The sequence below is a fragment of the Vombatus ursinus genome, unplaced genomic scaffold, assembly GCF_900497805.2.
Source record: "Vombatus ursinus unplaced genomic scaffold, bare-nosed wombat genome assembly UNPS02014818.1, whole genome shotgun sequence".
In the NCBI taxonomy this organism is placed as follows: Eukaryota; Metazoa; Chordata; class Mammalia; order Diprotodontia; family Vombatidae; genus Vombatus; species Vombatus ursinus.
Window position 1 is genome coordinate 8,054,607 of NW_020954596.1, and position 25,784 is coordinate 8,080,390.

The 25,784-nt window shown below is 38.5% G+C and overlaps 1 protein-coding gene across 1 annotated transcript in view; it reads right to left on the bottom strand.

The window, feature by feature from the left end:
* The window catches only part of POLN (DNA polymerase nu), a 312,741-nt gene that overhangs the window by 62,915 nt on the left and 224,042 nt on the right, over positions 1-25,784 (bottom strand). The window contains exon 17 of the mRNA XM_027836282.1: positions 3,978-4,060. Within this exon, the coding sequence (XP_027692083.1) occupies positions 3,978-4,060 (83 nt within the window). The remainder of the gene's footprint in view (positions 1-3,977; positions 4,061-25,784) is intronic.

Sequence of the window (25,784 nt, forward strand, 5' to 3'; positions counted from 1 at the left end):
ATGAGGGTTTCATGTGTCAAGCTTTGAAATTTTAATGACAAAGACAGGATTTTGCAAGCTGCAAAAGAAAAAAGGAGAGAAATACTAAAAGAAGAAATTACTTCTAACTTGCCCTTTAGACTCTGAAGAATAGGATGCCTTTCAGAAAAAAAATTATACAAAGCCAAGAGCTATCACTATGCTTATAGTCACTGGTCAAGCAGATATTATAAAGGCAGAAGGAGAATATTTCAAGATCTAGAGGATTTTGTCAACAAAATCCCCCAGCTTCAAAGATTTCTATGAGAATGAATAGATGAATCAAATTTATACTTGTCATTATTATCCATACCAGATTGTCCATAAGTCCTGATTTGAAGAAAAGAAAGTGTATTTTAAAGGAGCCTTGACAAAAAGACTGTCTTACATTAGATCACCTGTCCTGATATTATGTTTAGAAAATATGATCACCATACTTAAAAGAGATAAATGGATTAGAAAATTAACAGAGGATAAGGTGGATGGTATAAAGTAAACTAGATCACATATTATGAAACCTGAAAGGTACAAACAGAATTTTATAATGTATTTTGGATGACTGAGATTTGAAAATCTGAGTTAGAAAGACATAAGACAAGAGAAGGCTAAATTAAAATGCTAGACTTCATATTACCTCTATTGGAGAATTGCTATAATTATAATCTATACAGTCCTCCAAACTATAAGATACTTCAGAACATCGAATATTGGAGCTAGAAGGGACATTAGAACATAGAATGACATTGGAAAGGTATTAGAACATAGAACATAAAATATCAGAGAACATATTATCACAGAACATAGAACGCAGATATCCAAGTTGGGAGGGAAGTCCAAGACCATTTAACATCTTCCTTTTATGGAGTAGGAAACAAAGCCCTAGAAGAAGTAAATGACTTGTTCATTTACATAGTAAACTAGTAATAGAGACAGGATTAGAACATAAGTAGTGGTTTTTGCTTTGCTAAATTCATCTTAATAATTCAAAACATTTATTGTTGGCTTACTATATTCAAAAGACTGAATGAGGTACTATTCTCATGGACATGAATTTTAAAATATTAAAATCTCACTTTAATTCAATAGCCTTTTTTTTTTCTTAAAGGTCCCTACTATGCAAAAGATCTCTCATCAGTGCTGGGTATACAAAGACAAAAGTGAAAAAGTCCCTGCCTTCAAAAAGCATACCTTCTATGGAGCAACAACAAATACACAAATAATTTGAGAAAGGAGACAGCAACTAAAAACTGGGAAGTCTCCAAGGATGAGGTGGCAACTGAATGGTGTCTTCAAGCAAGTTAAGCATTCTGAAAGACAGCTGAAGAACAGATGTGCACCTGCCACAAGATACGGCTTCTGCAAGTGAATGGAGGCAGTAGATGGAAATATTTAGTTAAGGAAACAGCTTATAAGCTAGGTTGAGTAGAAGGCAAAGTGAAGTGAAATAAGATTGTACGAGCAGGTGCAAACCAGATTACAGAGGGCTTTAAATGCTAAAAAGGTTGTAAAGATCATGTAATTATTTCCTCGGATGCCAACAAGGCATTCACTAAATTTTATACACATTCTTGATGAAAAATTTAAAAAATTAAGTCTAGAGTATGAAAAGATATAATAAAGATCAAATCAAGAACTAACATATTTAATAGAGGAGAACCAGAGCAATTCTGCTAGGTAAGGGGCTAGGTAATGCTGCCACCCTCTCTCACTCTTTTCTCCTTATCCCAGTGAAACTCTAATATCCTTCAGAGCTTGACTCACGCACCACCTCCCCTCCCCTGATCCCTATAGTACGAAATAAAAGAAAGTTTGGATCTCAATGAAATCATAATAGATGAAAGGAAGACTCAAATAAATGGAGAGTTACACTGGGAACTCTAAATATAGAAAGCATGAAAATATCACCTTGTTAAACATACATTACCACAATATTAATTACAGTACTTGCAGGATATTTTATAGAACTGGGAGCACAATTAGAAAAATTCATCGGTTAAGAATAAAGAGACAAAAATGCTGAAGAGTTTTTGCTCAAAAGGTAACAATGACAGACTCAGCAGACCATATGTCACCAGGTGACAATTATTCATACCTACATAAAATCATAGATTGTTAGAGCCAGAAGCAATTTCGGAGATCACTACATAGTTCAATCTATCCACTTGACGGCTGAGGAAATTATGCCTGCTACATGTAGGGTCAGAGAGATTGAGTTCCTACCTAATCTTGGTGAATTGCTGTGGCTGGAAAAGTTTCTCCCCTGGAGGCCAAATTTTTGGTAATGAGCTCTCTGCATTTAGCTAGGCTGGGTATTAGAGGGCACATAGTCTATTGAAAGTCCTGTACTCCAAGCCTTCTGAGCTTGATAAGATCTGCCAGAATTTGCACTCACTGGTACAGCCTCTAAGAACCCAGTGTCACCAATACGCTACAAGGCATTCGAGGAGGATGTGAATGGAGTATGATTAATACTGTAATACAATTATACTCTGGATTACTTAGGTTTGACTGAATATTTTTAATCTAGGTACAGGAATTTTGATTTCATTGGTATGAGGAACTCCCTAGCAATGCAAGTTGGCACCTTTTTGTGCAACCTATAGTCTTAAGACAGTTGCCCCGAGCACTGAGAGGCCAAGTGACTTATACAGGGTGACAAAGCCAGGATGCGTAAAAGGCAGGACTTGAACCCAAGTCTTCTTAGTTCCAAAGCTGGCTCTCTCTCTCCATTATAGCATGCTGCTTCTAATTAGTACCTCAGTACTGCTATAGTCTGGATTACAAAGGTTTAGTGGGCTAACCTAAGACTACAACCAGTCACTGGGATGTTGTTTCCAGGGGGTTCTGAGTTTCTAATAACTTATAGAAATATAGGACTCTAATGTGGAAGGGAGCTAGAAGAAATCTAGTCCCACCTCCCACAGAGTAGTAACTACCTGTACAGTTTCTCTAACAAGTGGTCATATAGCTTCTGCTCCACTGCCTATATGGGGGAATTCACTGGTACCCAAAGAAAACCCAGGCTGTTGTTGAACGCTCTCATTTTAGGAAGTCTGTCCTCATATTGAGCCAGTATAAGTCAGGAATTTGTGAAACAACTTGTATATAAATTCTGGATTTCCTTTATTGTACTTACTTTTAAAGGTCATTAAGACATAGGGCACAAAACATTAATAAATTGTGTAACAATTTTCATTTGTCCTCATAAAATGAACTGTTAAGAAAAAAAGCTTTATTCCTGCAATGCCTGAGACCGTGTTTCTCATGATACTTAATCCATGCAAGAGCCTGCAATGTGCTGACATCACCAGCTGAGGGCTTTAGATGGTAAGGGATGTTCTACAAGATGGGAGATTTTCAAAAAGGAGAGTAAAAAAAGGGGAAGGGTTGGTTTCATGGCCAAAAAAGGCAAGCTGGAGCTCTGGTTGCCCAGGGAGAGAAGGCAACCATGCAGAGTAGTATAATCAAAGTGCCCCTGAGCCTCAGTGGTACATCTGGACAGGAACGATGATGATGGTGACTATTATGGTGACTGCTGACATTTATACATGTGCTATCTCATTTGAGCCTCATATCAACTCTATGCAGTTGTAGTACTGCCAAACAGTACTGGCATTATTACTCCATTTTGCAGATGAGAAAACAGAGTTCAGAAAGGTCAGGTAATTCATTCATTTAGTTATCATTAGATGGTAACTCCCCTGTGGCTTTGGACTATGTAGTCCTGCATGCATGAGGACAGAGAATGTTGGTTTATTAGATTGCCTTATTTATTATGTCTCTTTACATCTTAATTAAATACTTTTGTTATTAGATTTACAGATCTCTAGGATGGTTCTGCAATAGAATCATACATTGGATAGGGACTCAGGCCATGAGATGAATAATTATTATCCCCAAACAGCAAACTGAACCTGGGAGTAGTTAAGGGATACAATATATTTAAAAACGATTCCTACCTACTCCATACACCACTGAGTATACAACTCGCTTGGTCTGCTCCCTCTCCACGTGTGTGACTTGTTCAAGAGGAATTCTTCTCCTAAAAAGAGAAAATCTTTGATCAGTTCCCCAAAAAAATGAAATAGCATTTTCCAGGTATGTTCATGAAAATAAAAAAAAATCTTGCTGTCCAGTACTGAATGTAGTACTGCATTTTTAAAAATCAGCCTAGAAATCCACACTCATAACTTGATACAGGAAAGTTCCAGGTTGACCTACAGTACACAGCCTGAGTGTGGAGGATTCAAAAGGTGAAGGTAAAAATAGTTCATGGCACCACATTCTTTCAAAGTCAGTGTAAGAAACAAGCCATGAGTATGTGCTACCTAGCCGTCAGACTTTGGGAAAGCTCTGATGTTGTGAACATGTACTGAGGTAGGCTTTTCTCTGTCCCATCCAAGGAGACTTGGATCTGCCTTTCATATCCCCTATACCACGTGCTTTGATAGAAAGACTCCTTGTCTAGCAGCATAAACTCACAATTAGGGATGAACTCCAACATATGAGATAAAATAAGAATTCACCTAACCTCTCAACTAGCATTTGGACCAACTGATTTGTCAGGCATGAAAGTTTGAAAAACACAGTTCACATAGGACTGGGTGTAATGTAAGATTCATAAATATGCTGCCTCTTGGCTGATACTACACACAGAATCTAGAGCTAGAAAAGATGGCAGATGATAAACTGGGCCCCAGAGAGGGGAATATAAGTGCCCAAGACCCGACAGGAAGGAGAGGGCAAGATTAGGACTCGGGTCTTCTGACTCCAAATTCAGTGCTCTTTTTACTACTGCACACTAGTACAGACCCTCGGCCTAACCAGCCTTGCACCTTAGGAGATCCATCAGCAAATACACTATGAGGTTTTATGACAGGCAAAACATTGTTAAAGTACTGTAGGAGAAACATGGCTAGTAAGAAGCAGAGTGGGGATTCGAATCTAAGTCTTCTGACTCTGAGCCCAGTGCTCTTTCTGGTATGCCACACGGTCCCTACAGATAAGGAAGCAGACCCTGCCAAATCACTGGCAGAGGGCTCTACCCTCTACCTTTCTTCACTTTTACCCAACAATGATATTTGAAATAACACCCACTAATGATACTTGAAAGCAACGTTTATATAAAGGGGTCTTTCCTATATGCTCACTCTGCAGCCATCACAGAATGCCTGCAGATAAGCTTTTGCTCCAGGTAATTTTAATACTCATTTCCTTTCAAATATAACAATCATCTCCTTCTGTCCCCTCTTTATTGGCTAATAAACTCAATTTCCCTTTTGGTCTTTTCCTTTGGCAAAGGCCTCCTCAGTCTAGCTCCTATTTACCTTGCCAACTTTACTCCCTTATGTGGAGTTTCTGTTCTGTTAGGAGCCCATCTACTTGGAAATCCCTTGGCAAGATCTTAATTATGATTGATATCAAGTTATCTTCTATTTACTTGGAACTGACAGGGGAGGGGTAAGGGGAAGAATAGCATAATAACTCACTTCTCTAACCAGAACTATGTGTTCTCATCTTACAGATGAGGGGACTAAGGCTCAGAGGAATTAGGTGAATTTTCCAAAATCATACAACTAATAAGTAGCAGAGTTGAGACTCAAACCCAGGTTTTAACTCCAAGTCAAATGCTCTTTTCATTACATCAAGTTAACTTAACTGGCCTAGTCACTATTCCCTTAACAGAGTGTATACATGACTGCCTCAATGCCTTTGCTTCTGGTATTTTCCCTCCAAAACTGTGTAAGTCCTTCCTGTCCTTCCTGGTTCAGTTGAAATTCCACCATCTCTATAAAGTCTTTTCTTTTCATTTTGATTTCCTTGAACAGCTTCAACTCTGCTGTCATCTGACATTTGGCATAAATGATTTTGCAGTACTGTTATTTTTTGTTGTGGTTGTTGAATGAATGAAAGAAAAAAAGCATTGAAGGGTTTATCACGTGTCAGGCATTGTGCTAAGATCTGGGGATACAAGTACACCCAAGTGAGACAGTCTCTGCCCTCAAGGAGGTTACATTCTAAAAGAGGAAGATGTCATATATAGTGGAGCAAGAGTTGGAAAGAGGGAAGCATGGCAAATGTGGTGGCACAGCTCAGAGATGGCCATGAAATGGTATGACAGGTCCAGGGCCATGTAAGATAAGGTAAAGGATCACCAATCAGAGCCCAGAGTCCTAGGGATGGGAATTTGAGTTCTGGTGGGAGAGGTTGAAGAGAAGGCCAAAGTGTAGACACGTAGCTTGGAGATGGCTAGGAATTGGCATGGTGTACCTGGTACCTACCATTTTATTCATATGTCCTATCTTCCTTTTTCTAAGCGCATCAAGACAGGAGTTACCTCTTATGTATCCTTGTTGACCCATACAGCCTATCACAGGGCCCTGCATACAAATGCAGGGCATTTTATAAACTGCCATTGACAGGACAACAGCAATGACCACTCTTAGATCTATAAAACCTTAAGGTTTAACAACTCTGTGAAGTAGGCAGTACAAGTATTAATTGTCCCCATTTTAAGGATGAAGTAGCTTCTGAGGTTAAGTGACTTGCCCGGGCTCACCAGTAGCTGGAATTTGAATCGAATCTCTCTCCTGACCCCAAATCTAGAGCTCTTTCCACTTGCTGGGGATGACAGTAACAGGCTGACCATGAAGCCTATGGCAGAGCTTTGCCACCTCCAACACCTCCCTAGTGACCAAGGGAAGCCATTTTCCTGATTCAACAAATATCCTCCCCACAGCTTTTTGCTCCACTTTTGAAGAGAGCTGACTCATGGTATTCTCTAAATGGCAGCAGATGGCATAAATAAAGCTCTCTCTTCTCAGATAATGAACCTGAATTAGCCAGAGCAGAATACCCAAGAGAAAGTAAATGGTCTAGGAAAGTGCAGTGATGCATTTAGACTGTCTGTAAACTCTGGGCTATGGAATGAACTGTTTTGTAACGGCAGGGGTGGAGAGGAGGACATCCAGAGCTATAACCTCAGGGGCTCTTTGTCTTGGTGGAGAAGGTAGGGGGTAGACAGACCATGATCTTGTCAAAATGTTTCCTGCTGATGAGATTGGAAAGAACTGTCTATAGCTGGGGATTGCTTCAATGGTTCCTTTCTTGCTTCTGGTCATCTCATTTGATCTAAGTACCCTTGGAAGTTAACCATTAAGGTTTTAGGGCCCAGCTTCAGACACCCCTTAGTGATTACCTCAGGCCTACCCAAGGTCACTAGAACTTGAGACATGGCCCTGGGACACAGTGGAAACAGCACTGAGTCAGATTTCTTGGGTGTAAGTTCCAGCTCTGACATTTACTGGCCATATGATATTAAACAAGTCACTTCCATGAGGCTTCAATTTTTTCGTCTCTATAATGGGGCTAATTTTACTGATTCTACCTTCTTTACTTGATTGAGAGACAAGTACTTCATAAACTATAAACATCTACAGAAATGTGAGATGAGATGTGATAGCCTCAGTTTCTTCACATCAGAAGGTGTCAATAATAATGGTACTACCCATCATCTTACAAGGGTTGTGAGGAAAATGCTTACTCAACTTTAAAGCAATAGAAACACGCAACTGAAGATGAGGAGAAAGAAGAGGATGATGGTGACTTCACAGGCATAAGAGTCACTGCCCTGAGCAGAAGCCAAAGATGCCCATGGTTGGGGTTGCTAACCCAGGCTGACCCGCAGTGCTGGGGGTCTGAGCTGGTTCCTGCTTGGTTTTTGAAGATGATTTTGGCACAGTGGCATTTTCAAAGGGAAAATCCCAGTTAGATCCAGTTCACAGTTGAGTTGCAGGGTATTAAAGGTGAAGGAAAGTGGAGAAAGGGAACATGGCCATGTCCTTTGGACTGAGAAGCCATTTAACTTCTCTGGGCTTCAGTTTCCTATTATGTATAATGAAGGGACCTTTACGGTCCCTTCTAGTTCCAAATCTTTAATTCAATGACCCACTGTACTCCACACATAAGCTTACATTCCTCTTTTTCTTGAGTCAGAGCCATAGGAACCCTTCCCTCTGCTCCTTGGTGCTGAACAGATGTAATGGAAATAGATCTAGTGGATCTGGGATCAGTAATTATGATCTGATTCTGACATGTAGGAGCTGTGTGACCATGCCCAAGTTACTTCTCTCTGAACCTCAATTTCCTCATATGTAAAATGGGGACAATAAACTTTCTGCTACCTACTTCAAAGAATGGTGTGAAGAAATTACTTTGCAAATTTTAAAGTCCTAGGACAGTAAGTTATTGTTGTTGTAATTACTGTTATTATTCCTTGCTCTGTTCTGTTGGTCTACATAACAGGAAATGAAACTTGGTATGAATGTTTTCGTTCTAATAACAGTAGCACTGTATGGTTGGAAGGGATACTTCCAGCTGAAGAAGGAGGAACCCCAGGAACATTCCCAGAGGCATAATTTTAAATTTGCTGCCTCCAAGGCACTAACCAAAACAGGCAGATGCGCCCACTTGTCTTTTGTGGCAGTCAAAAACAAAGACATTTCCTGCTTCTCTGCAATGCCAGGATCTCTCAGTCCTTAAATATCTCATAGTACTTTCCCTAGATACCTGCTTCGCACACTTATCACACTTTCTCTTTATCACAATTAGTTGTGTCCTTATCTTTTCCCCTCCTTTTAGATTTAAGCTCCTTGAGAATAGGGATTGTGTTGCTTTTCAACTTTGTTTCTCCAGTTCCAAACACAAGGTTGAGGAACCCTCATTACATACATTCTCTACTTTCCCAGAGTCGCATAAGAAAATAACCTCCAGCAGGCTAAGGCACTGGTCTTCAAAAATAAGTTACAAACTCTGTTATAAACTCTGAGTGCTGGCTAACGGATGTTTCATATGATGCTACACAAAGAATTGTGGGGTTTTGTGGAGCCTCAAGGGCTCCGATCATTCAGTCTATCTCCCTTATAAGTGAGCTGAATGAGTGAGTTGGAGGAGAGTTGCCATCTAAGTGCACGCAGCTGCTACTGCGATTTCCTTATCAGTCTTTTAGGATCTTTCTAAGACACCTGGACCTATACGCCTTGCAAGAGCTGTCTGGGTGGCAATTATGGGTATCCTATTGCAGAGTTTCAGGTAGCCTGGATGTACCTGCCTCCTCTTGGACATCATCAGACCCTCACTGAGTCGGGAATGCCTGGCACCAGTAAGAGTAGGCCTTCCTACGCTCCCTAAGGCCCCAGTATGAATCCTCTGAGAGTCACTTTCTGGGTTGGGGCCCTCTTGATTGTGTTCTTTGGCTCCCAACCTTTCCTCCTTCATTTTGTTACTTACTGAGTAGACAAGCAGAAGGGAAAAAGCAACGGTTCAGGCCAAACTATGCTATTTAGTAGGAAACACCTGCATGACAACAGCTCAAAGATATGAACTGATTTCCTCAGTTTTCATTCTAGTAGCAAATAGTTGTCCACATAGCCAACTCCATATGAGCAACAAACCATTACAACCGGTACCATCCTACCGCCTTGGATGAGAGGTCAATCAGTAAATTAATAAGTGTTTTATCAAACACGTAAATGTATCAAGCTCAGTGCTAAGTATGCAAGAGAAACGAAACCTGCTCTCAAGGAGCCTGTATTCTAACAGGGTGGGGAAGGACAGAACATACACAGCAACCAAGGAAGGAATGTTTCTGGAGAGTGACCAACAATGTCTGTGGTGTGGGAATACCCAAGGGTAAACAGACCATAGCTATCTGCTGGGGATATTACATCTATGTAGATGACTCACAAGTGCACACCTCCACCTGCTCAGAGGTTCAGTCCCGATGTTCCAGCTACCTGCTGAACGCTGCCCCGTGGATGGCCCTTTGGCACCTCTAACTCAACGTGTCTAAAACTGAACTCAACATTCCCTTCTCCCCCCAAAAGTGTCCTTCTTCCCAGCTTCCCTGTTTCTGCTGATGGCTTATCCTCCCAGTCATCCAGGCTCAAAATCTCAACCTTGTCTTTTGCTCTTTTTTCTCTCTCACCCCCAACCCAGCATCAAATCATTTACCACATACTATTTCTACCTCTATAGCTCTGCTGTTCCCTCCTTTCCACTAATACTGTCACCACCCTGGTAGAGGCCTTCATCTCTTCTCACTTAGACTCTTTCAGAGCTTCCTAACTAATCCCACCCTACCTTTAGTTTCTCCTCTGTCCAACCCATCTTGCAAAAGCTGCCCGAGTTATCTTCCCGATGCATCATTATGAACATGGAGCCAGGCTGAGCACAACACTTCATGACACTTCTGTCATTTTTTCTTTTTTGTTCTTAGAGGTAATTCCTCTAGGGTCTCTGATCGTATGTCCAAAGTGCACAGTTGCAGGTAGACACCAGAGAAATGAGAAGATGCTCAAACACAGGAGGTATATATCACGTTACAGCTAAACTAAGCTACTGTCTGCTCCTCATTCTGCCTTGCCCTCTCTGTGCCTTTGCTCATACCATAACCCATGACTGGAACAGGCCCTTCACATCTCAGCCTGCTGAAGTCCCTCCTTTAATTTAAATAATAGCTTAGACTTTCCATTATCCCCAGGGGAGAGTGACTTTTTCTCACCACCCCTTGTCCACTTTGTATTTTTCTTCCTTTCCCTTGAGGTACATATATTAGTGTACTTGTTCTTTCCACTGTTACACGAAAAGCTCATTAGCAGAGCTTATGTTACATCTACCTTTGTGTCTCCAGAGCTTAATACAGGGCTTTGTGTACAGTGCCTTGCAATTGCTTGTTGAATTAAATTGAATTGAGTAAAATGGAGGAAGAACACAGTGGATAGTTCGCCAGGCCTGGAGTCTGGAAGATTCATCTTCCTGAGTGTAAATCCAGCCTCAGACATTCATGGCTGTGTTAACCTGGGTAAGTCACTTAACTCTATCTCAGTTTCCTCATCTGTAAAAATGAACCGGAGAAGGAGATGGTAAACCACTGAAGTATCCTTGTCAAGAAAACCCAAATTTGGTCACAAAGAGTCAGATATGACTGAAAAATGATTAAACAAAAATGGAGGTAAACTCCCATCTCATCAATTCCATACTCACATAAGATACAAGGAAAATGTTTCATAACTGTAAAATGTTATACAAATATATGATTACTATACTATTAAGGAATTTTCTTAAAACTCAAGATCAAGATTATTTGAAATCTTTAAGGTTTGAAAATATCAATAATGCTCTCAATAATCCCAAGCTTCTCTCTAGCATAAAAATTCATCTTTGAAAAACCAATAGTCTCCCAGTGATGCTTTGTGGCTGCCCATCATGGAAAGCTATTACCTTTGAAGAATTCAAATTGTGACTCAAAGGGCAATGGAAAGACAAAAGGTGGATGTAAGAAGACTAAATATATTGCCAATATATAAGGAGTGGCATAAGGGATATCATCTAGGATTGTAAATTTTGACCTAAAAAGGACCTTAGAGTCAATCTGCTCCAACCTCTCATTTTACAGATAAAGAAACGAAGGTTTGCAAAGTGCTTTACAAATGTTATTTTATCCTGACAACAACCCTGGGAGGTAGTTGCTGTTATTACTCCCATCGTACAGATGAGGATACTGAGGCAAACAGTGGTTAAGTGACTTGCCCAAAGTCACAAAGCTAATTGTGTCTGAGGCAGAATTAGAACATAAGATTTCCTGATGCCAAGTCCAGAACTCTATTCACTATGCCACTTAACTTTCTCCATCTCAGTGGAAAACAAAATTATTTTAGACCCTCTTGCAACTGTGACTCTTATTATACAAGTTGTATAGTAACTGGAAAAGGAAGAAATGTTTCTTGAAGGATAACTATTTTAATCTTTAGATGCAAGAAAGAGAAGGGAAAGTTACCAAATATTTTTGCTGTTCGCCTCCCAAGACAGCTAATTAGGCTAACTGGTTTGCTACTTTATCTCATTCCAGATAAATCTTTGATATTCTAGATTTGGATTATGCAAATATATTTTAATTGTATGATTTAAAAAATAACTGGGAATTATAAACTATGATAGATGTCATCAAAATAAAATAGTTCATGAATCAAAATTTTTATTTACTAAGCAGACCTAATAAGCAGGAAAGGTAAGGACTTAATACAAGACAAATTTAATTTGGCCAATGAAGTCTAATTAAGAAACACTTCTTCAATATGCAATGAAGAAATGTTCATTAGGTAAGGGAGAAGGTTGGTCAGGGGACTTCCTTGGTCATTTTTATCATTTCTTTCCCTTAGAATTTGGATACATACATTGGCACCTTAACAGCACCTACCTCTCAGGGGTGTTATGAGGATCACATGAGATAATAATTGTAAAGTGCTTAGCAGAGTGCCTGGCACATAGTAGGTGCTATATAAATATTAGTTGTTGTTACTATAGTTGTTGTTATTGCTGTTATTATTATCATTGTTTAGGGGTCTCAGCCCAAGTCCTGATGGGCTTTCAGTGATTCGGGTGGCCTCCAAGATGCCTGCCTGCCTGGGCCTCAGGAAGATGGATTCCTGTGGGAGGAGTCAATACTCTTGGTGATCTACAAAAGTGAGAGGACGGGTCAGTTTGGCTCTTTTGCTTTTTTCATTTTCCCTATCCAAAAGATAGAGTACTGTACTAGTGCTAACAAACAAAAGTTAAAACAGTTCCTCACCTCAAAAAATCTACAATTGCATACTAGCTTCTATTTCTATATCACTTTACAGTTACAAACTGCTTTTCTCATAATAGTCCTATGAGGTAGTACGTACAAGTACTGCCGTACCCATTTTTACAGATGAAGAAACTAGGCTCAGAATGAATTAACTTACTCACTTCATGTGATCATGGCTAAAGTGATGCAGCCAAGTCTCAAACCAAGTCTTAGATTATAATCCTTCAAGCACTTTATATGTATGCATGTAGGAGGTATATAGACATTCACATTTATACACATACACACACACATATATATCTGTGAGCTATTATTCTTAATCTCTAAGTCATGATGAAGTTTTAGCAATGCAGTATATTCTCTCTTAATCTAATAGTTCATATGACATAGTAGAGTAGTAGTAGTAGTAGTAGCAGCAGCAGCAGTAGTAGTAGTAGTAGTAGTAGTAGTAGTAGTCTTTAGTTGAGCACTATTATTTGGTGTTTCATGTTATCTCCTCTATTAGATTGTAAGCTCCTTGAAGGCAGAGACTATATTTTGCCTTTCTTTATATTCCTAGCACTTAGCATAGTGCCCAGCACATAGCAGGTACTTAATAAATGCTTACTGACTGATCATTAATCTGTTAATTGGCATTTAGCAAGAAGCAGAGAACAATGGTCTAATAGTGGTATGGTATCTATCACTGTTTACCATTTCCTGTCTTCAAAACTCTTCTCCTGGAAAAAAAATTATGAGAGTTTCATCACAAATATATTATTTTTGTTGGATCTTTGAAAAATGAAGCAGTTTTCAAAGAACTAGTCAGGTGGCTTTTTCATAAGAAACATACATCTGCAACACTCCCATGAGGACCCAGTGTGACATCAAGTGCTGTGAATCCCATGCAGCTAGGCTAGGAAAACTTCATTGTTTGCAACTTGAATGGTACAGATGAACAAAAAAGAACTTGGTGGCCTGGGGATTTTTTTTTAATAATGATAAGATTAATCCTGTCACTGGTAGGTATTGAAGTTATGAAAATGTCCCCATGAAAGCATTTTGTACTCCTCATTCATCTAAGCAAATTCCTGTGAGGCCACTTCAGTTTTTGAAAGGAAATGTGCAGATCACACAACCAATAAAGAATTTAAAATGAAAAATGGAGGTCTTAACATAGATAGTTAATGGTGGAATTCTTAAGTGTGAGGCAGAGTGGCATCATGGAAAGATTACTATACTCAGTCTTGAAGCCTTAAGGTTTGGGTCCACCCTCTACCATATACTGGTAATGTGACCATGGGCTACTCCTTTGTCTCAATTTCTGAGCCTCAATTTCTTCCTATGTAAAAGGAGAATGATATTTGTACTGTTTACTTTATAGGGTTTGGCTCATTCTTCTCCCACACCACTCATTTTCATTACTGTCCTGTCTGCAAAATCTTTTGAATCCATTTCAGTTTTCACCACTGACTTAGCTGCCTTCTCTGGAACATCCCTCTACCTCCTCGTCCCCTGGTGAGTTCCTCCTGGGACCCTCTATTTTGGGGCTAGGCCCAAGCTGGCTGCATTTCCTCCCTCTGCTGGCTGCGCTTCAGACTCTTCAGACTTCGACTTCAGCACCATGCCCTGACACTGGTACCTTCTCTTGCCTGCCCCACCTCCTCACATTTGGTCTTCCTTCATATGTTAACTTCTTCCATTAGAATGTAAGCTCCATGAGGGCAGAGACTATCTTTCTTTTTTGTTTTTATTTGTATCCCAGTGTTTAGCACAGTGGCTGGCACACAGTATGCACTTAATAGCGGCTTGTTGCCTGCTTGCTTGTCGTTTCCTTTTCTTTATTCTCACTGTAAACCTCTAGTCCAGGCCCTCATGAACACTCCCTGTGTTTCCAGTTTGTTGTTGTCGTTTGCTGCCACAAAAAGTGCTGCTGGGAATATCTTGGTATCTATTGGACCTTCCTTTCTGTCTTTGATCTCTCCTTTTCCAGAAGAGCTGGATCAATTCAAGCCTCTACCAACAATGTATTAGTGTGCTTTTCTTCCAACATTGAATATTTGTCTTTTATTACTTTGCCAACTTGAAGACAGCTGTTCTACATCTTTACCATATATTACTCTCCTCTTAGCACTCTAATCTTTGTTCATTTTTTTAATAGGAGAAAGTCTCTGCTCTTCACTTTTTTCAATTAAAGTTTCTTTAAACAAATTTAAACAAACCGTTCTGAAAAACATATAAACACTTTCTTTTAAAAAATGGCAATCTGATCAAAATCAATTGTTCGGAACAAAATTCTGAATATTCTAGTCAAGTATGAGTATAGATATAATCATAGATAATGGCCATGAAATGATAGGCCCTTTGCTACTGGAGTAGGTACAACCAGAAGTATTTTCCCTTAACTATATATTAGAAAAAGAAAACATATCTTTACGAGAGACGGTGGGAGACAAGGCAAGATGGCAGAGAAAGAAGACTTAGAAAATGTACCAGACTGAGTCCTGATCAGGAAATCCAAGACAAAAAAAATCACAGCAATTTTTTTCCTGCCTAGATCAGCATAGAAAGAAAGAGAGGTCTATGGGTACTGAGGATGAGGTCTAGGTAGGAGTGCACTACTCAGAACCTGCTACCATGTGCCTTGATTGTGAGTCTGTAGCTATGTAATAGGTCAAGAAAACTTCCTAGATCTAGCAGAAAGGGGCCTGACACAGGACTGAGATCAGGAACAGGTGACAACTGGATGCTCTATTGTTCATAACTCTGAGCTGGGTCCAGGTTCAGCATGGACTGTGGAGGGAACCCATGCCCCCACTGGGTGACACAATGAGAAAGGAGGCCTGTGCCTCTATAGGTGGTTCGGGGAAAGGTCGGGGCTGTGTACTGGGCAAGGAACAGCCACTGAGCGGCTCCTACCTTGGGAGTGGAGCAAGGTCTCAGATCTAGTTCCCAGCCTAGTCTGAAGCCTGTAGCTGAGGAACCAGGGCAGGGATCCCAGACTAAAGGAATACCGGCAATTCTATTGCTGAATCTGCAGAGCCTACCTGATGGTGCTTAGGTCCAGCAACAGTCTACTAGAGCTCCATCAAGGGGCAAGCCCTCAGTTATGTTGCTCAGACCCAAATCTGGGTCAGGAGCTCAGAAAACTCAGACCAGGAGGGCAGAGATCAGACTTCGCCCTGGAAAACCACTCTGGGCATACTAAATGTTGCAGCTCTCAACTTGAGCTGTATCTGAGATCCTTGAATAATATAATTCTCCACACTCCAAGAAAGCAGTAGCAGGATGGATACAAGGGAATACAAAATAGGACCAAGCATAGACATTCCCTCCAGAAGTATGCAGAGCCTGGACCTAAAACAAAGCCCGATATTTGGAAGAAAGGTTGAAAGAATGAGTAAACATAAAAAGAATGCCATTGTAAGGAGCTATCATGGTGACAGGGAAGCCCAAGAAACAGGTGGTTCAGGGAAAGGAGGGCTGTGTATTGGGCAAGAAGCAGCAGCAGAACAATAGAACAGAACAACTCCAAAATGTCTACAAAGAAAACCTCAAAGAAAAACATAGTGTGGGCATGTATTCAACTAGTATTCATGGAAGATATGGGGTAAAAGTTAAAAAAAAGATTAATAAGGTTTTAATAAATGAAATGAAATTGCTAGAGGAAATAACTGGAAAAGAAATGAGAACTAGGGAGGAGGGACTTGGGGAGAGAATTAACAACTGGGAACAAGAGGTACAAAAGCCTTGCCCAAACAACAGACTCTTTGAAAATTAGAATGGATCAAATAGGAGTTAATGACTCCATGAAACAGCAAGATATATTGCAACAAATTTTTTAAAAATAGAAAAAAATAAGGTATTACCTAGCAAAAACAACTGACCTAGAAAACAAGTGAAGGAGAAATCACTTAGGAATCATTTGATTGCCTGAAAACTATGATGAAAAAATAGTCTAGTCATTTTAGTTTTTTTCTTTGTTGTTCAGTCATTTCAGTCATGTCTGACTATTCATGACCCTATTCAGGGTTTTTCTTTGCAAAGATACTGCAGCTTCTCTAGCTCATTTTGCAGATGAGGAACTGAGGCAAACAGGATTAAGTGGCTTGCCAGGGCTACATAGCCATCAAGTGTCTGAGGCCAGATTTGAACTCAGGATGTTAAGTCTTCTTGATTCCATACCTGGCACTCTATCCACTGTGCCACCTAGCTCTGTCCCATCATATTTTAACACATCACTTAAAAAAACTGCTTCAATCTCTTAGAACTTTAGGGCAAAGCAAAAGCAGAAAAAATCCACCAGTCACCTTCCAAAAGAAACTTCCAAATGAAAACTCTCAGGAACATTATAGGAAATATCCAGGGCTTCCAGGTTAAAGGGGGAAAAAATACTGTAAGCAGCGAAAAAGAAAGAATTCAAAAAGTGAGGAGTCATAGTCAGGATCATACAAGATTTAGTAGTTATAACTGTAAAAGGATCTGGGAATATGATATTCCAAAAGCCAAAAGATACAGGTTCATAAATAAGAAATAACTTACCCAGCAAAACAATAAAATTCTACAATGGAGAAATGGATCTTTAATGAAATAGATGACTTTCAAAAGTTTTTGATGAAAAGATCAGAGCTGAGCAGAAACTGTGAAATATGATCAAGAGTCAACAGAAACAAAAAAAGGTAAATAACAAGCCAACAATCATAGGGACTAAACAAAGATAAAGTGTTTACATTCTAATGAAGGGAGATGACACATGTCCCTTCTGAACACTAATATCATCAAGGGTCATAGAGGGAGTCAAATAAGATAAAAGACATGGGAGTGGTTCTGTTAAGTTATGATGATCTTAAAAGAAGAAAGGAAAGAAATATACATATATATGCACACATATGTACACATACATACACACATGTCTAGAGCACTACTTCTGAGTTCTCCTTTATTATATGGGTGTGGGGGGAAAAAGAGAAGAAAAAAAGTAAAAGAGAATAGAATGGGGGAAAATCCATAATTATTAATCATAACTGTGACTATGAATGGGATAAAGTCACCTATAAAATGGAAAGGAGTAGCAGAATAGATTAGAAAGCAGAATCTCACAATATGTTGTTTATATGAAACACACATGAAACAAAAATTAACACAGAGTTAAAATAAGAAGATGGTGCAAACTCCATTATTTTTCAGCTAAAGTACAAAAGGCAGGAGTAGAAATCATGATTTCAAATAAGTAAAAAGCAAAAAATTCTTGATTTTGAGAGATAGGGAAACTACATGTTGCTAAAAGGTATCATAGACAATGAATTAATATCAGTACTAAACATATATGTCCCAAATGGCATAATATCTAAATATTACGTGAGTTACAAGGAGAACTAGTAAAAAGTAAAATAGTAAAAGTAAAATAGTGAAAATAGAAAAAGTTAAACTCAATGTATCTCTTTTAGACATAGAGAAATCTAACCAAAAAGTAAACAAGAAAGAAGCTAAGGGCCTGAATAGAATTTTTGAAAAGTTAGATATGATATACCTCACCAGATGTTTCTATTCAGGCAAGAATTCAATAATGTGTGTATGTATATATGTATATTTATGTGTGGGCATATACATATCAGCTGTGCATAGAAAAATTGGCCATGTATTAGGTTATAAAAATCTCACAAATAAGTGTAGAAAAGCAGAAATAGTAAACAATTTACTTAGCACAATGCAATTAAAATTATATTCAATAAAAGACTACCAAATAAATTATTAAAATTATTTAGAAACTAAATTACTTAATATTAAGAATGGGAGGACCAAAGAACAAATGATGGGGGCGGGGTGGAGCCAAGATGGCAGATTAAGGTCAATTATATGCCCAAAGGGTACATAAAACTGTGCGTACCCTTTGACCCAATAATACCATTACTAGGTCTATACCCCAGAGAAATAAAAGAAAAAGGTAAAGGATGTATACATACAAAACTATTTATAGCAGCTCTTTATAGCTCAATGAATTGGAAATTGAATGTGTTTATGGCTTTTTCCTTTAGGATTATATATGTAAATTCAACTAAGATTCTATGAGAGAGGGGAAATAAAGTTGTGCCAAAAAAAGAACAAATGATAGAAACAATCTATAATTTCAAAAATGATAATGACAAAGAATCAACATACTAAAACTTCTGGATGTGGGGAAAAGTAGCTCTTCGGGGAACACTTAAAATGCTAAACACTTAAAAGAAAAAAATGCTAAACACTTTCATCAGTTAAAGAGATAAAGAACATCAATCAATTGGGCATGCAACTAAAAACAACCCTTAGAAAACCAATAAATTAAAAAGTCCCAAATTAAACTTAAAAATAGATATCCTGAACAAAAAAAAAGATTTAAAAAACTGAAAACAAAAGAACCAATCATATAGCAAGAGTAAAGGATAAGAGCTGGCTAGCCTGATCTCTACAACGATAGTTGAAGCATGTACAATCAATGAGAGTACAAATATTGAAGTATTTATCAAATTAATATCTTTAATTTTTGAAATTTTCTGATTTTTCATCAACATGATTTTCTTCATGAATTAACATTGTCCCAGAAGAAATGAGTCTAATTGAGGGACTGAACATGATTTTCTGATCACATATGTACTTAACATATCTTATATAACATCTTGTATGCTATAATGGGCAATACATTGCTGCCACCTTGTACAGCCCTCCATTGACCTCTGTAATTTTGACTCCTTATAAACTGTAGTGTTCTAAGAATCATGACATAGCATCAATGGGAGAATGTAACAATAGTAATTATTATTATAATAGCACTTAAAGCAATTTAAGGTTTGTAAAGCACTGTATATATGTATATGTATGTGTATATATATATATATGTATATACACTTACACAAATCTCATTTGATTGTCACAACTCTGTGAGGTAGGTGCTATTATCTCCATTTTACAGATGAGGAAACTGAGGCTGATACAGATTAAGTGACTTACCCAGAGTCACATAGCTAGTAAGTGTCAGAGATGGCATTTGAATTCAAGTCTTTCTGACATTAAGTCCACTACTCTTACCACTGTACCAACTAAATGTCTCTAATGCAATATTTCAAGGAATCTGTGATGTCACTAATGTGGGTATTTCCTTCATGAGTACAGATTGCAATCTGTCCATTCCTTTTCATTTTCCTCGTCCACTTTTACTGGTGCTTTTCCAAATATTCTTCCCCTAGGATCCATTCCATGTGCATGCAGCCTTCCTCTAAGTATTTTCACATTTGTGTGGTTGACTGCAGACCACCCTGACTGTTATTCTTTGTTCTTGCTGCATGATCTGTCCAACTCTTTTTCAGATTATATGTTTCCTCAATGTTTCTCTTGTGTTACTTCCTGTATATATGTCATTATTAGCTATAGATATGTTTTTCCATTGATCTTTGGTCACCTACAACTTTGATTCCTTAGGAAATATATTATTTTATAATTTACAGCCATATCGCATTGTACTAAAAGGCTGTTTTTATTTTCTTCTTTCTTGGGGGAAGGTAAGACAATTAAAAGCATTACACAATTTTCCAAATTCAACCTGTCTATTCAATTCTGAGTCCCATTCATTTTCCATTTATAGGGCCTGTCTCAAATATGCATATTTATGCATCCAACTTCATGCTACGGCCTAGACAACAGGCATTTTTTTTTTTTTTTTAATCCTTTTGGTAACGTCTGTATGGTTTGTTAGGCTGATCTCTTTTGAGACATCAGTCTCATTGAGAAGATCTGTAATGTTCTGGGGCTCAACAAAATCATCACAATATCAACCACAAACACAAGTATCTAGAAGTCCCCACCATTCAGTTCAATGTCATTCAACAAGCATTTATAAATTACCTACCATGTACAAGGCATTGTGCTAGATGCTGGGGATACAAAGACAAAGACAAAACACTCTCTGTTCTCAAAGGGCTTATATTCTACTGAAAGTATATATGTGCACAAATAAGTATATTATATATATATATATACACACACACACACACACACATATATACATACATATATACATATATTCCACTGAAAGGAAATATATGCACAAATAAGTATATTATATATACATACATAAATGTGTATATATATACATATACACATAAATAGAAACAAACAAAAAAGTTGGGGTAAAAGGGAGACATGGACAATTAAGGGATACTGACTTTTGATAAATTAATCAGCAAGCTTTTATTAAGTATCTACTTTGGGCTAGGCAGTAGGAAAACAAACAAAATCAAGAAATTTATTTTTTAACAGTGGAATCAATATGAAGATATATTGATACATATAGAGCAGGAAGCAGAAAGGCATTAGGGTCTGTGAGGACCAGCAAAGGCCTCAAGTAGAAGGTGGCACTTGAGTTGGTTTTGGAAGGAAACCGAGATTTAAGGAGGCAGAGGTGCAAAGGGAGTGCATTCTAGGTATGGAGAACAGCCAGTGCAAAGACAAGATGGGGAGATGGAATGTTATGTATGAGAAACAGCAAGAAAGTCATTTTGGCTGAATCATTGAGTGTGTGTAGAAGAACAATGTAAAGGGATAGAGCTTTAAGTGACAAACCAAGGAGTTGGCCCTTCTACTCTTGTAGAAGGTAGTACTTGAACTGAACTTTGAAGGAAGCTCGGAGTTCCAAACGGTGAAAGTGAGGATGGAAGGCATTTTAGGAATGGGGGACAGCCTATACAAAAGCATTCAGGTGAGAATCTACTTTCCAGCTGGAATCTGTGTAGGGCATTTTCCATGTCAGTGGCAAACATGTCTGGCTAACATATATCTCCATGTTTTTTTTGGCGAGGTAATTGGGGTTAAGTGACCTGCCCAGGGTCACACAGCTAGTAAGTATCAAGTGTCTGGTCTGAGACTGGATTTGAACTCAGGTCCTTCTGACTCCAGGGCCTGTGCTCTATCCACTTTGCCACCTACCTGCCCCTATCTCCATGTTTTTTGACACTGACTTGACATTAACAATCAAAGGATTGTTGAACAGAGTTATCTCTTTTATTGCATTCATCATGGGATCTTATATGATTTTAACACATGAATTAAAGACTCCCTGATATTTGGCCATCTCATGGACAACTAACTACCTTACTACCCTGGAGAAATGTCCACCCTAGATCCCTGCTACTCTGTTTGGTGACTGTCTTTCCCAGACAACTATTTCAAGAAGTCCCCACTTATCATGATTTACTTCATTCCTTGCTTGCCCTCTCCTCTGTCCTTTCAGTTCTGAAATCATAAATTATGAATCATAGCCAAATCAACTCTGCAATTGTTACTGGGAGAGGGATATGTATCAATCTACTCCTCTATGGCCCTATTTAGCATCTCTGTAACTTTCAGGACTAACATACCCATCCCTCCTCCATTAGAATGTAAGCTCCTTGAAGACAGGGGCTGTCTTTCCTTTTTATCTGTATCTCCAGAGCTTAACATAGTGTTTGACTGACATAGTAAGCCTTTTTTAAAAATTCTTTTAAAACTCTTTCATTCATTCATACTGGAAGATGGTCTTCTTCACAAATACATGCAAATATACAAAATATCGGTGATTTTTTTTTACACCATAAAGATTTTCCTGCCATGTGAACACCCTCCACCTATGCAGGAAGTTATGACTTTGTAGACAAGTCTTGGGGAGTAACCCCAGACACACAGAAGCTAAGTGACTTACCCAGAGTTGCATGGTTAAAACACATCATTCAGTATTTGTATCAAGGTCTTTTTGATTCTATGCCAAGCTGCCCCACATTCTAAAATAAAATCCTTTAGAAACTTGGCAAACTCCTTTAACAGGAAGCTCTCTTTCCCCTTTCTGAAACTTAAACACTTCTTGAATATACTTAATATACATTTTATGCATCTTAAATAGATTTGCTTACGGAAATACCTGTTCTCATGATCTTTGTCCAATATTTTTTAAATTTTGCTCTTATTACAATTTTTACTTGTTTTACCATCTGATTTCTACATCCCGATCTATTTATTCTCCTTGTTGGAAGTTATGCTGAGGCATTTTGTCCATGATAAGTACGATGCATCTAAACTTGATATTCTTGGCATTTTTATTAAAAAGTAAAAAATGAAAAGTACAGCATATATAATCTTAAAATATATCACAAGTATTTTCTACTCCTATCTCCCAAAGGAGCCCTTTATTTTGGAAAAAAACTCATACAAACATTGTTGAATATCAATTAAAATTCTAGTCAGAAGCCCTGGGTCTATCTCACACATCTCTTGGAATCATTTCTCTTCTGTATAAAATTTCACTTCATTAAAACACAACATAAATACGTGAATATATTGATGGTTGCCAGAGGTTTATTTCTAATCCCTTTATCATTCATTCTGATTCCCACCAGCTCTGAGGAAATTAAAGCTGTCCCTAAAAACATAATTTTTCGACTAGGAATCTCTCCCTCCAAACCAACTCCCTAAATTTTGTCATTTAAATTTTATTTAAAATATTTTTTTCTGAAAAATATTACTGAACAAAATCAATGAGGCAAAGTGGAAAGAACCCTGGCTTTCATAGTCAGAAGATCTGAGTTCCCATGACAGCTCTGCTCTTTACTATTCATTTTACCTTGAATAGGTAATTTCACTTCTCTGACTCTCAATTGCCTTGTCTATAAAATGAGAAGACTGGACAAGATGATCTAAGAGCCCTTCTAACCCTAAATCCTACGAATAAGAGGAAAATTAGACTACAGGTGGTGGATAGGGTGTGGGGGAGGGAGAGAGGAATTATTTCTGTCCTTAGGTATTACTGAAAGGACTGTCAGGAAACCAGGGCTAGACTTGCTTTTCTTAGATTCAGATGACAGAACTAGGAACAATGGTTAGAAGATGCTGAGGAGCTTTCAGTCTGACTAGGGAACATTTTTGAAGATTGGAACTGACTAGTAATGGTGTGGATAGCCACTGGAGACAATGAGTTTCTCATCACTAGAAAGTCTCTAAGCAGAGAGGCTAATGACCATTTGTCTGGGAGGCCTTGCTCAGGCAGATTGTATTAATGCCTTCTGAGGTCTCTTCCAACTCTAAAATTCTAAATTTCCAGGGCAGAAAATAAAAGAATAGAAAGCATGTGTCAAGTAAGCTTTCTTATGCACACTAAATCGATCAATCCTCAAGTGCTTGCGGAGGTCCTACAATGGTGCTAGTACTATATTAGGTGTTACTGTAGATATTAAAGCTAAGAAAAGATAAAGAAACATTCTGATTCTGCTTTCAGGCAAATGTATTATTATGATGGGGAAACTAGGGCCCAGAGAGGTTTAATGATTTGACTAAGGTCACACAGCTAGATAAGGGTCTGACCACATAGTATAGCTAGTGAGATCCACCAGATCCTCCTGTGTGCATATGGCATTGTGCTAATTGTATCCAACCCCAAAACATTGAAAAACCTCTAAAACGAGAACTACAGTTGTGTCAGAGTGGCTTAATGACCACATAGGAAAACCAAACGGATGGAGAAGGCCTATTGTCCAGACAGTGATATGGATAGACAACTCATGGAACTAGTTCATCAATATGTATGTTAGACTGACACTGAAGATTCGCTATGTTCTGGGCCCAGAAATGGATAGGAAATGGAGAGAAATATGGATTGCCTTTGAAAAGCTGTATGGTGCTTTTAATGACCTCAAGCTTTTTCCTGAAGGTCCATTTTTTTTTAACACTACTATTCCTCTGACGATGCTACATGGCAGTAAAGTCAGGAATACTGCAGACACAGAAGAATTTAGACTGCAGGTCACCCACAGAACAATGGAGTTCATAGGGAACATATATTACTAAGTTGCATTTAATAGAAGGAATAGCAGAGAAGATATTCTCAAAGACACATATGGAGGTAGACTGATCATATGGATTCTTGACTAGATTGTGAGGTTCTTCAGGTCAGGGCCCAAGTCTTGCTTATCTTGTCTCCCTCTCAGAGCCCAGGAGAAGATCCTGAAGAGAATAAGGGCTTAATGCATTTCATGGAATGAGTGGTCAGTTTTGTCTTTCTGTTCTCTTGTTCATTTGTTTTATACTTACTTATTAAGGTTATAAATATTAGAGCCAAAGGGGATATTAAAGATGATTTAGTTTTACCATTTCATTTTTACAGATGAGGAAACTGAGCCTCAGCAGAAGGAAGGGACAGGCCCCAAATTATCAAACAGTAAGCAGCCATTTCAGGATTCAAATCTATCTTCTTGACTCCAAACTCTGGGTCTCACTAAGATAGGACATGGGCCCACAAAGCACTTACAGGTGAGAGGATAAGGCATCTTCTTTCCCCCAGGAATACTTCCCTGGCCACACCAGCCCAGACTGACCTATCTCTCCTCTGAGCTTTTTCAGCATTTAGTGTCTGTCCTGCTCATCTGGCCCTTAATCTTCATGGTATTGTTGTGGATTAATAGGAAGAGCATTGGATAAGAGGCCTTGGGTTTGAATCCTGGCTCTGTGAAACCTAGGGCAAGTCACTGACCCTGCTCATCTCTGAAGTGAGAGGGTTAGAGCTAGAATAGATGATCTTAAAGGTTCTTTTCATCTTTAAAGCTGTCTGATGTGTGTGTGGTATACACATATATATGTGCATATGTACATACATACATATATATATAAATAATAATATATGTATATACAGATAATTTTTTATTGCTATTTTCTGTTTCTTACATCTCCACAGTATTCCAGTGGAACCCATTTCTCTCTCCCTCCCTGAGGGCCATCCCATATGACAAGTAATGTTTTTTTTTTAAAGAGAAAAAAAAAAAGCAAAACTGACTGATACATTGACAAAGTCCAAAAACATGTATAACGTGTAATACCTGTGAACCTCCCACCTCCACCAAGGGTCGGGGGGTATATTCTCATATATCTTCATTTCGAGTCTTGCTTGATGTTTATAATTTTGTTGTTGTATTTATTTTTGATATTTTGGTGTGTCATTTTTTCCATTTACATTGGTGTAGTCACTGTGTATGTTATCTTGGCTTGCTTGGTATATAGTTACTGAACCTTTTATGTATATGTGTCTTACTTTCCCAGGAAGATTGTAAACTTGAAGTAATGAATACACACACACACACACACACACACACACACACACACACACACACAC